The 13,166-nt window shown below is 43.9% G+C and overlaps 1 protein-coding gene across 3 annotated transcripts in view; it reads left to right on the top strand.

Moving 5' to 3' along the window:
• MYOM1 (myomesin 1) overlaps positions 1 to 13,166 on the top strand; it is a 194,274-nt gene that overhangs the window by 147,924 nt on the left and 33,184 nt on the right. For all 3 annotated transcript variants that reach the window (XM_063923544.1, XM_063923547.1, XM_063923545.1), the window contains 2 exons: positions 667 to 811; positions 12,154 to 12,213. In XM_063923544.1, the coding sequence (XP_063779614.1) occupies positions 667 to 811; positions 12,154 to 12,213 (205 nt within the window). The remainder of the gene's footprint in view (positions 1 to 666; positions 812 to 12,153; positions 12,214 to 13,166) is intronic.

Consider the following 13,166-nt stretch of genomic DNA (forward strand, 5'->3'; position numbering starts at 1 on the left):
GAATGTACTACATATCGCATGGTGGATGCAATATATCATGCCACTTACATATCGACATTAATAACAGTGGCTTGTGGAGTTTGACTGGGGCGGTACACCTGTCAAACCGTAACGCAAGTGTCTTAAGGCAAGCTCAGGGAGGACAAAAATCTTGCATAGAGTAGAGGGCAATAATGCCGGTATGAACCTAGAAATGTGATTAGAATCGCAAAGGACTGCTTTCCCGATAAGAACTGTCCTTTGCAATAGAAAGACATCCCGGTCTATGACCCGGAAGTCCCTCTGTGCATGCACAGAAAGACGTGCATGCCACAGGGTACATTGGATCCCACTCAGTAGAAATGTGAAAAGAAGCCCATAGGCTTGTATTGAGTAACACCATCTAAATATGGCGCTGCCCGCTAGGTCATAGCACTGGAAGCTACTGCATTCTGGAGCCTGGTACATATGGGGATGTGGGAAACTCCAAAAACGCCTTTTTCAGCGTTTTGGCCGCATTTTTGAGTTTAGTAAATCCCACCCTCCAAGCTTTAATAAATCTCCCCCACAAAGAGCAATAATGACTTTCTTTAAGTACGCACAAAGACTTACTAAATGTAAAACATTTTGTGACACAACTTACATGCTATTATGTCTAGCTGCTTAATTTGTTATTCTGCCTCAAAGAAATACAAGATGCACTTGGACAGTAAGACTGGCATCGTGGAAATGATCATGGAGAAGCTGGAGGATGAGGATGAAGGAACATTTACCTTCCAGCTTCAAGATGGAAAGGCAACAAACCAATCCAGTCTGGTACTTATCGGTGATGGTGAGTATGATTTCATAGCATATTGCTACACAGATACAGTAATACACAGATCTGACGGCTAGTTAGTTTAGGTAGTGTAGCTCCAATACATTACAGTGCTTCCTAGCCACATTTGTACTGTGGGAATGTATCTTAAGGTGGCTATACATCAGAACAACACTCAAATGAGCGATGTCGCTAACAATTTTCCATGAACTCCCCAGCAGCTCCCCGGCAGTCCTGGACTCATGATATAGTGCATACACATAAGATAGATCTTTAAGATCTAAAAAGTGGCCACTCAGGAGCATGCTGTCGTTGACAATAGCTTCAGATTTTGCCTGCAGACAAACAACCCGCGCATTAGATCATTATCGTTTGTGAAAACTGCACGATTTGCATGGTTTCAAACAATCTATCGTTCTGATGCATCGAAATCGTGCAATCATCCCTAGAATCGTTCTAATATATTACCAGCTTAAGACTCTGCACTGACCATACAGTCCTCACACAAAGTTATTTGTGAAAACCCATGAAGGAGTATAAAGAGAGATATTTCTTACAGCATCCATGATCCATCAAGTTCTGTCATGTGCTTGTTTCTATGTGTATGGACTTCTCATTGGTCCTCATTCTAAGCTGGGTTTGCTTTTATTTACCACATGTTCTTTTGTGTGTACAGTACAGTAAAAAGGCATGTACAGTAAAAAGGTGTTTGTGCTTTTTACTCCTAAAGTAGTACTGGTCCTGTAACTAAAACCCCAATGGGGCCAACCTACATAGAGCTTGTTGCAGCACATTTCACTCTACAGTATTGTTAGGGATATGCAGGCTGGCATTATCCTATGAATTGTGGAGTACTGTATATGAAATTATCTGTTCTCTGCTACAGGCTGTAATCAGGTTTGTGCCTTCTCTATATTTCAGCATAAAAGCATTCCATTGTAAAAACAATTGTTCCTTGATTACAGAGCCAGCCCTAACCAATATGATGCCCTAGGCAAGATTTTGGCTGGTGCCCCCTAGCACCACCGCTGGTTCCGCCTCTGACCTTGCACCTCTTTCCCAGCACCATCACCACTCACCCGTCGCAGTCCTTATTTTGGTGTTTGTACCCCCTATATTTTAAATAGGAACAGTGCGCACATTTGGCGCACAGCCCAAAAAGGGGTGTTTTTTTGCTGGCAAGGGGAATGGCCACACAATAACCCCAATTCCAATTACGTCACACAGTACTGCAACTTTATTCACATTTGATAATGTGATAGTGTCCATAATTCATATTACATCCCACAGTAGTATCACTTTACCTTATAAATGTTACTCCTCACAGTAGAGCCCCTTATTCACATTACATCACACTGAATTGCTCCTTATTCACATTACACCACACCCTATTGCTCTTTATTCACATTAGACGACACAGTAGTGCCCTTTCTATATGCAACGCCACATAGTAGAGCACCTTATACACATAATGCCACACATTAGTAATGCATTTATACACATTCCACACAGTAATGCCCCTTACACATATGAGACACATTATTAATGTCCTTATAAACATAATGCACCTTATACATTATGACAACCTTTATTAATGCGCTTTTACACATAATGTCCCTTACACATATGCCGCACATTATTAATGCCCTTATACACATAATGACACACATAGTGCACCCTACACATTTGCTGCACATTATTAGTGTCCCTATACACATAATGACACACATACAGTAGTACCCTGTTACACATATGCCGCACATTATTACTGCCCTTATACACATAATGACACACATAGTGCCCCTTACACATATGTTGCACATTATTAATGCATTTTTACATGACACACATAATGCTTCTTACACATATTCCGAACACTACTGCACAACCAAACCACTCACATGCACACAACACTCACACTGCCACTAACACTGTGACCTCTGCCTCTGCTTGGATACAGATGTGTCCTCACAAATCTTGCCTCAATGCTAACATCGGGCACACCTTTTTTTTATGAAAATGATTTGCATTGCTATGTGGCTAGGATGCACAAACAGCTTCTGCTGATTAAAATGATAAGCAGCATGCCTATATACTGTGTGAGACTGTGGCTGTATCTGCATATGAAATGTTACACACAGAATATAGGCATGCCGCATATCATTTTAATCAGCAGAAGCTGCTGATGCCCCTAGGCATATCAAATGCCATAGGCAATTGCCTAGTTTGCCTATAGTTATGGCTGGCTCTGCTTGATTAATATCCTAAAATAGTTAGTATTGTTGTTGTATATTTCACCTATATATTATAGTATTTTTATATACAGTATACTGCTTAGTACAGTGGTCCTCAAGGCATCCTAACAGTTCAGGTAATAAAGATATTCATGGCTCAGCACAGATGGTTTTATAAAAATGACTAAGTTACTAATGTAGGGGGTAATTCAGATCTGATCGTAGAGGTGCTAAATTTAGCACCTTTACGATCAATTTCTCTGACATGTGGGGGGACGCCCAGCACAGGGCTAGTCCGCCCCCGCATGTCAGCCCCCCCCCCTGCAAAGGTGCAAAAGCATCGCACAGCGGCAATGCTTTTGCACCAGGCAAATGGCTCCTTGCCTGCGCAGCTGCGCTGTTAGGCGACTACCCGCAGCGTCCCGGGTGCAGCGCCTACGTGACGTCTGCATTGTCTGGACCGCACCCCGCCAACGGCATTCTAACGCCATTGGCATGCCCCCTCCAGCCCCGCATCCGCCTCTGCCTGTCAATCAGGTAGAGGCGATCGCAGCCCTGAGATACTGTTAGCATCTCACTGGGCTCCCGGGCTGCGTGTGCACACTCCACAAAGGGATTCAGACTGCGATCGCTGCCATTGCAGAGATCCAGTCTGAATTACCCCCTAAGTCACCTGTGGCCAAGCATGGATATACTTAGAACCTGGAACGTTAGGGTGCCTTGAGCACCGAGTTTGTGAATCTCTGACTTAGTGCATCAGAGATCCTGAAGCATTCGAGGATGTAAGATTTCAAGTTATGGTTCTTGCTAACCATTTTTGGAATATAACTAAATCTCTGTTTTTCAGATGATAGAATCTGAATTTATCCATGTAATACATAGGGATGTGCACTTGAAATTTTTCGGGTTTTGTGTTTTGGTTTTGGGTTCGGTTCCGCGGCCGTGTTTTGGGTTCGACCGCGTTTTGGCAAAACCTCACCGAATTTTTTTTGTCGGATTCGGGTGTGTTTTGGATTCGGGTGTTTTTTTAAAAAAACCCTAAAAAACAGCTTAAATCATAGAATTTGGGGGTCATTTTGATCCCAAAGTATTATTGACCTCAAAAACCATAATTTCCACTCATTTTCAGTCTATTCTGAATACCTCACACCTCACAATATTATTTTTAGTCCTAAAATTTGCACCGAGGTCGCTGGATGACTAAGCTAAGCGACCCTAGTGGCCGACACAAACACCTGGCCCATCTAGGAGTGGCACTGCAGTGTCACGCAGGATGGCCCTTCCAAAAAACACTCCCCAAACAGCACATGACGCAAAGAAAAAAAGAGGCGCAATGAGGTAGCTGTGTGAGTAAGCTAAGCGACCCTAGTGGCCGACACAAACACCTGGCCCATCTAGGAGTGGCACTGCAGTGTCACGCAGGATGGCCCTTCCAAAAAACACTCCCCAAACAGCACATGACGCAAAGAAGAAAAAAAGAGGCGCAATGAGGTAGCTGTGTGAGTAAGATAAGCGACCCTAGTGGCCGACACAAACACCTGGCCCATCTAGGAGTGGCACTGCAGTGTCACGCAGGATGGCCCTTCCAAAAAACACTCCCCAAACAGCACATGACGCAAAGAAGAAAAAAAGAGGCGCAATGAGGTAGCTGTGTGAGTAAGCTAAGCGACCCTAGTGGCCGACACAAACACCTGGCCCATCTAGGAGTGGCACTGCAGTGTCACGCAGGATGGCCCTTCCAAAAAACACTCCCCAAACAGCAGATGACGCAAAGAAAAATGAAAGAAAAAAGAGGTGCAAGATGGAATTGTCCTTGGGCCCTCCCACCCACCCTTATGTTGTATAAACAGGACATGCACACTTTAACCAACCCATCATTTCAGTGACAGTGTCTGCCACACGACTGTGACTGAAATGACAGGTTGGTTTGGACCCCCACCGAAAAAGAAGCAATTAATCTCTCCTTGCACAAACTGGCTCTACAGAGGCAAGATGTCCACCTCATCATCATCCTCCGATATATCACCGTGTACATCCCGCTCCTCACAGATTATCAATTCGTCCCCACTGGAATCCACCATCTCAGCTCCCTGTGTACTTTGTGGAGGCAATTGCTGCTGGTCAATGTCTCCACGGAGGAATTGATTATAATTCATTTTAATGAACATCATCTTCTCCACATTTTCTGGAAGTAACCTCGTACGCAGATTGCTGACAAGGTGAGCGGCGGCACTAAACACTCTTTCGGAGTACACACTTGTGGGAGGGCAACTTAGGTAGAATAAAGCCAGTTTGTGCAAGGGCCTCCAAATTGCCTCTTTTTCCTGCCAGTATAAGTACGGACTGTCTGACGTGCCTACTTGGATGCGGTCACTCATATAATCCTCCACCATTCTTTCAATGGTGAGAGAATCATATGCAGTGACAGTAGACGACATGTCCGTAATCGTTGTCAGGTCCTTCAGTCCGGACCAGATGTCAGCATCAGCAGTCGCTCCAGACTGCCCTGCATCACCGCCAGCGGGTGGGCTCGGAATTCTGAGCCTTTTCCTCGCACCCCCAGTTGCGGGAGAATGTGAAGGAGGAGATGTTGACAGGTCGCGTTCCGCTTGACTTGACAATTTTGTCACCAGCAGGTCTTTGAACCCCAGCAGACTTGTGTCTGCCGGAAAGAGAGATCCAAGGTAGGTTTTAAATCTAGGATCGAGCACGGTGGCCAAAATGTAGTGCTCTGATTTCAACAGATTGACCACCCGTGAATCCTTGTTAAGCGAATTAAGGGCTCCATCCACAAGTCCCACATGCCTAGCGGAATCGCTCCCTTTTAGCTCCTCCTTCAATGCCTCCAGCTTCTTCTGCAAAAGCCTGATGAGGGGAATGACCTGACTCAGGCTGGCAGTGTCTGAACTGACTTCACGTGTGGCAAGTTCAAAAGGTTGCAGAACCTTGCACAACGTTGAAATCATTCTCCACTGCGCTTGAGACAGGTACATTCCACCTCCTATATCGTGCTCAATTGTATAGGCTTGAATGGCCTTTTGCTGCTCCTCCAACCTCTGAAGCATATATAGGGTTGAATTCCACCTCGTTACCACTTCTTGCTTCAGATGATGGCAGGGCAGGTTCAGGCATTTTTGGTGTTGCTCCAGTCTTCTGTACGTGGTGCCTGTACGCCGAAAGTGTCCCGCAATTCTTCTGGCCACCGACAGCATCTCTTGCACGCCCCTCTCGTTTTTAAAAAAATTCTGCACCACCAAATTCAAGGTATGTGCAAAACATGGGACGTGCTGGAATTTGCCCATATTTAATGCACACACAATATTGCTGGCGTTGTCCGATGCCACAAATCCACAGGAGAGTCCAATTGGGGTAAGCCATTCCGCGATGATCTTCCTCAGTTGCCGTAAGAGGTTTTCAGCTGTGTGCGTATTCTGGAAACCGGTGATACAAAGCGTAGCCTGCCTAGGAAAGAGTTGGCGTTTGCGAGATGCTGCTACTGGTGCCGCCGCTGCTGTTCTTGCGGCGGGAGTCCATACATCTACCCAGTGGGCTGTCACAGTCATATAGTCCTGACCCTGCCCTGCTCCACTTGTCCACATGTCCGTGGTTAAGTGGACATTGGGTACAACTGCATTTTTTTAGGACACTGGTGAGTCTTTTTCTGACGTCCGTGTACATTCTCGGTATCGCCTGCCTAGAGAAGTGGAACCTAGATGGTATTTGGTAACGGGGGCACACTACCTCAAGAAATTGTCTAGTTCCCTGTGAACTAACGGCGGATACCGGACGCACGTCTAACACCAACATAGTTGTCAAGGCCTCAGTTATCCGCTTTGCAACAGGATGACTGCTGTGATATTTCATCTTCCTCGCAAAGGACTGTTGGACAGTCAATTGCTTGGTGGAAGTAGTAAAAGTGGGCTTACGACTTCCCCTCTGGGATGACCATCGACTCCCAGCAGCAACAACAGCAGCGCCAGCAGCAGTAGGCGTTACACGCAAGGATGCATTGGAGGAATCCCAGGCAGGAGAGGACTCGTCAGAATTGCCAGTGACATGGCCTGCAGGACTATTGGCATTCCTGGGGAAGGAGGAAATTGACACTGAGGGAGTTGGTGGGGTGGTTTGCGTGAGCTTGGTTACAAGAGGAAGGGATTTACTGGTCAGTGGACTGCTTCCGCTGTCGCCCAAAGTTTTTGAACTTGTCACTGACTTATTATGAATGCGCTGCAGGTGACGTATAAGGGAGGATGTTCCGAGGTGGTTAACGTCCTTACCCCTACTTATTACAGCTTGACAAAGGCAACACACGGCTTGACAAATGTTGTCCGCATTTCTGGTGAAATACTTCCACACCGAAGAGCTGATTTTTTTGGTATTTTCACCAGGCATGTCAACGGCCCTATTCCTCCCACGGACAACAGGTGTCTCCCCGGGTGCCTGACTTAAACAAACCACCTCACCATCAGAATCCTCCTTGTCAATTTCCTCCCCAGCGCCAGCAACACCCATATCCTCCTCATCCTGGTGTACTTCAACACTGACATCTTCAATCTGACTATCAGGAACTGGACTGCGGGTGCTCCTTCCAGCACTTGCAGGGGGCGTGCAAATGGTGGAAGGCGCATGCTCTTCACGTCCAGTGTTGGGAAGGTCAGGCATCGCAACCGACACAATTGGACTCTCCTTGTGGATTTGGGATTTCGAAGAACGCACAGTTCTTTGCGGTGCTTTTGCCAGCTTGAGTCTTTTCATTTTTCTAGCGAGAGGCTGAGTGCTTCCATCCTCATGTGAAGCTGAACCACTAGCCATGAACATAGGCCAGGGCCTCAGCCGTTCCTTGCCACTCCGTGTGGTAAATGGCATATTGGCAAGTTTACGCTTCTCCTCCGACAATTTTATTTTAGATTTTGGAGTCCTTTTTTTACTGATATTTGGTGTTTTGGATTTTACATGCTCTGTACTATGACATTGGGCATCGGCCTTGGCAGACGACGTTGCTGGCATTTCATCGTCTCGGCCATGACTAGTGGCAGCAGCTTCAGCACGAGGTGGAAGTGGATCTTGATCTTTCCCTAATTTTGGAACCTCAACATTTTTGTTCTCCATATTTTAATAGGCACAACTAAAAGACACAGAGGTAGCTACAGCCGTGGACTACCGTACTGTGTCTGCTGCTAATATAGACTGGATGATAATGAGATGAAATCAATATATATTATATCACACTAGTACTGTAGCCGGACAGGTAGATATATTTATTATGTAATGACTGATGACGGACCTGCTGGACACTGTCAGCTCAGCAGCACCGCAGACTGCTACAGTAAGCTACTATAGTAGTATGTATAAAGAAGAAAGAAAAAAAAAAACACGGGTAGGTGGTATACAATTATGGATGGATGAGCGACTGCCGACACAGAGGTAGCTACAGCCGTGGACTACCGTACTGTGTCTGCTGCTAATATAGACTGGATGATAATGAGATGAAATCAATATATATATATATTATATCACTAGTACTGCAGCCGGACAGGTAGATATATTTATTATGTAATGACTGATGACGGACCTGCTGGACACTGTCAGCTCAGCAGCACCGCAGACTGCTACAGTAAGCTACTATAGTAGTATGTATAAAGAAGAAAAAAAAAACGGGTAGGTGGTATACAATTATGGATGGACGAGCGACTGCCGACACAGAGGTAGCTACAGCCGTGGACTACCGTACTGTGTCTGCTGCTAATATAGACTGGATGATAATGAGATGAAATCAATATATATATATATAATATCACTAGTACTGCAGCTGGACAGGTAGATATATTTATTATGTAATGACTGATGACGGACCTGCTGGACACTGTCAGCTCAGCAGCACCGCAGACTGCTACAGTAAGCTACTATAGTAGTATGTATAAAGAAGAAAGAAAAAAAAAACCACGGGTAGGTGGTATACAATTATGGATGGACGAGCGACTGCCGACACAGAGGTAGCTACAGCCGTGGACTACCGTACTGTGTCTGCTGCTAATATAGACTGGATGATAATGAGATGAAATCAATATATATTATATCACACTAGTACTGCAGCCGGACAGGTAGATATATTTATTATGTAATGACTGATGACGGACCTGCCGGACACTGTCTGCTCAGCAGCACCGCAGACTGCTACAGTAAGCTACTATAGTAGTATGTATAAAGAAGAAAGAAAAAAAAAACCACGGGTAGGTGGTATACAATTATGGATGGACGAGCGACTGCCGACACAGAGGTAGCTACAGCCGTGGACTACCGTACTGTGTCTGCTGCTAATATAGACTGGATGATAATGAGATGAAATCAATATATATATATATATATAATATCACTAGTACTGCAGCCGGACAGGTAGATATATTTATTATGTAATGACTGATGACGGACCTGCTGGACACTGTCAGCTCAGCAGCACCGCAGACTGCTACAGTAAGCTACTATAGTAGTATGTATAAAGAAGAGAAAAAAAAAACACGGGTAGGTGGTATACAATTATGGATGGACGAGCGACTGCCGACACAGAGGTAGCTACAGCCGTGGACTACCGTACTGTGTCTGCTGCTAATATAGACTGGATGATAATGAGATGAAATCAATATATATATATATATATATATATATATAATATCACTAGTACTGCAGCTGGACAGGTAGATATATTTATTATGTAATGACTGATGATGGACCTGCTGGACACTGTCAGCTCAGCAGCACCGCAGACTGCTACAGTAAGCTACTATAGTAGTATGTATAAAGAAAAAAAAACCACGGGTAGGTGGTATACAATTATGGATGGACGAGCGACTGCCGACACAGAGGTAGCTACAGCCGTGGACTACCGTACTGTGTCTGCTGCTAATATAGACTGGATGATAATGAGATGAAATCAATATATATATATATATATATAATATCACTAGTACTGCAGCCGGACAGGTAGATATATTTATTATGTAATGACTGATGACGGACCTGCTGGACACTGTCAGCTCAGCAGCACCGCAGACTGCTACAGTAAGCTACTATAGTAGTATGTATAAAGAAGAAAGAAAAGAAAAAAACCACGGGTAGGTGGTATACAATATTATATATATAGTATATACAATTATATATATATATATATATATTAAACTCACTGGTGGTGATTATTAAACTGGTGGTCAGGTCACTGGTCACACTATCAGCAACTTGCAAGTAGTACTCCTAAGCAGACAATCACAATATATATTATACTGGTGGTCAGTGTGGTCACAATGGCAGTGTGGCACTCTGGCAGCAAAAGTGTGCACTGTACGTTATATGTACACCTGAGTCCTGCTCTCAGACTCTAACTGCTCCCCACTGTCAGTGTCTCCCCCACAAGTCAGATAATACAGTCACACTATCTATCACTTCAGCAAGTAACTACTAGTACTCCTCCTAATGCTCCCCAAAATTACTACTGTGTCTCTCTCTACTGTCTCACTCTCTTCTCTATAAACGGAGAGGACGCCAGCCACGTCCTCTCCCTATGAATCTCAATGCACGTGTGAAAATGGCGGCGACGCGCGGCTCCTTATATAGAATCCGAGTCTCGCGATAGAATCCGAGCCTCGCGAGAATCCGACAGCGGGATGATGACGTTCAGGCGCGCTCGGGTTAACCGAGCAAGGCGGGAAGATCCGAGTCGCTCGGCCCCGTGTAAAAAAAACTGAAGTTCGGGCGGGTTCGGATTCCGAGGAACCGAACCCGCTCATCCCTAGTAATACATACTGTGCATTTTCTTTTGCTGAACAATTACAGCCTAGGCCTACAGAGTGGGTTCAGTATATATTGTCATCATAACGGCCTACATTATACCTTTGACATACTGATCGCATCCCCTATACAGTATGGGAGCCAAATGCTCTATTTGTATTTGGTTACTGGAAAGCCTGCACACTGGACAATCTATGCCTTAGCTACAGTATATCTGCGTTTCAGGGGCAAAAATCTGCACACCCCTCTTTTTCTTGTGTTTATTTTAAATAATCATTTAATATTCCTCTATTTTAATACTTTAAGTGTAAGCTGCACTTCCTTCTTTCATTAATGGTATACAGTATACTGTAGATTCAGTGACCTAGAGTATAATAGTGGAGAATAAACCAAATTGCTTCATACTGTATGTTAGCTGTGCATAATCAGATACTGCTTATTTATGTAAGAGAACTTGTCTTAAGACAGAGTAGATACTTCCAATACTGTATGTGAGCTGAACTAATACATACATTAAGAGGAAAGTCCAGGAGCAGAACATTTTGTCCCTCCTGGGGAGGGTCATGTTGGGAGGTATGTTCAGTGATGTCAATGGTTCCAAGTAAGTTAGGCTGCATATTAGTTTCACACAAATAATGATGTACCCATTATCAGTGAGAGAGAGGTCCACTGTAATAATCAGTACACAATACCAGAGATCCAAGCCACATGACATTTGCAAAATAATTTGGTTTTGGCCTAATTTTTTTATGCTTATGGATTGTTTTCTGAACACATTTTCACTTTGGGGGTTATTCCGAGTTGTTCGCTCGGTAAAAATCTTCGCATCGCAGCGATTTTCCGCTTAATGCGCATGCGCAATGTCCGCACTGCGACTGCGCCAAGTAAATTTGCTATGCACTTAGGAATTTTACTCACGGCATTTTCATCGTTCTGGCGATCGTAATGTGATTGACAGGAAATGGGTGTTACTGGGCGGAAACAGGCCGTTTTATGGGCGTGTGGGGAAAAACGCTACCGTTTCCGGAAAAAACGCAGGAGTGGCCGGAGAAACGGGGGAGTGTCTGGGCGAACGCTGGGTGTGTTTGTGACGTCAAACCAGGAACGACAAGCAGTGAAATGATCGCAGATGCCGAGTAAGTCTGGAGCTACTCAGAAACTGCTACGAGGTGTGTAATCGCAATATTGCGAATACATCGTTCGCAATTTTAAGATGCTAAGATTCACTCCCAGTAGGCGACGGCTTAGCATGAGCAAATCTGCTAAAATCCACTTGCGAGCGAACAACTCGGAATGACCTCCTTTGTGCTGTATATTAATTATGGTCTTTTTCATCCTCTATAGTGTTTGAAAAACTGCAGAAAGAAGCCAGATTCCAGAGACATGAATGGATCAGAAAACAAGGTAAAAATACAATACATGTGCTGAAATCTCCATCTAATGCAGATACAATACAGGTGAAATATCCTGCTAATAGACAAAGCTCTATTTGTAAAATTACGGACAGGCACATTTTTAAATATAATCATCTATATGTTTAACTGTGTATAGGTATGTGAATATACGCACATACATATTATGTATAGCCACAGGTTCTATTCTCCCTCGGGTGGTGGTGTGGACCCACCACCCGAGTGGGAGCATAGGGGAGCAGTCTGTATTCCCACCGATGGCCTTTTACCGAATGCCGGGATCCCGACAGCCGGTATATTAACTACATCCCATATATATGCGGTCAGTTATTACAGGTTGAGTATCCCATATCCAAATATTCGGAAATACGGAATATTCCGAAATACGGAATTTTTTGAGTGAGAGTAAGATAGTGAAACCTTTGTTTTCTGATGGCTCAATGTACACAAACTTTGTTTTATACACAAAGTTATTAAAAATATTGTATTAAATGACCTTCAGGCTGTGTGTATAAGGTGTATATGAAACATAAATAAATTGTGTGAATGTACACAGACATTGTTTAATGCACAAAGTTATTAAAAATATTGGCTAAAATTACCTTCAGGCTGTGTATATAAGGTGTATATGAAACATAAATGCATTCTGTGCTTAGACTTAGATCCCATCGCCATGATATCTCATTATGAGATGCAATTATTCCAAAATACGGAAAAATCTGATATCCAAAATACTTCTGGTACCAAGCATTTTGGATAAGGGATACTCAACCTGTATATGCTTTTATTTTGTGTTTTATTATATGTATGCTAGCTTTGCATTTGATAAAACATATACACGTATATTTAAATGGATTTTGATATTTCTCCACTAGCTGTGTGTTGCATATTTTGAGGCTAGTAAATGACTATTCGAAAGTGCTTATAGTAGTTCCAAGTAATCTA

This window comes from Pseudophryne corroboree, chromosome 5 (genome assembly GCF_028390025.1).
Source record: "Pseudophryne corroboree isolate aPseCor3 chromosome 5, aPseCor3.hap2, whole genome shotgun sequence".
NCBI classification, from domain to species: domain Eukaryota; kingdom Metazoa; phylum Chordata; class Amphibia; order Anura; family Myobatrachidae; genus Pseudophryne; species Pseudophryne corroboree.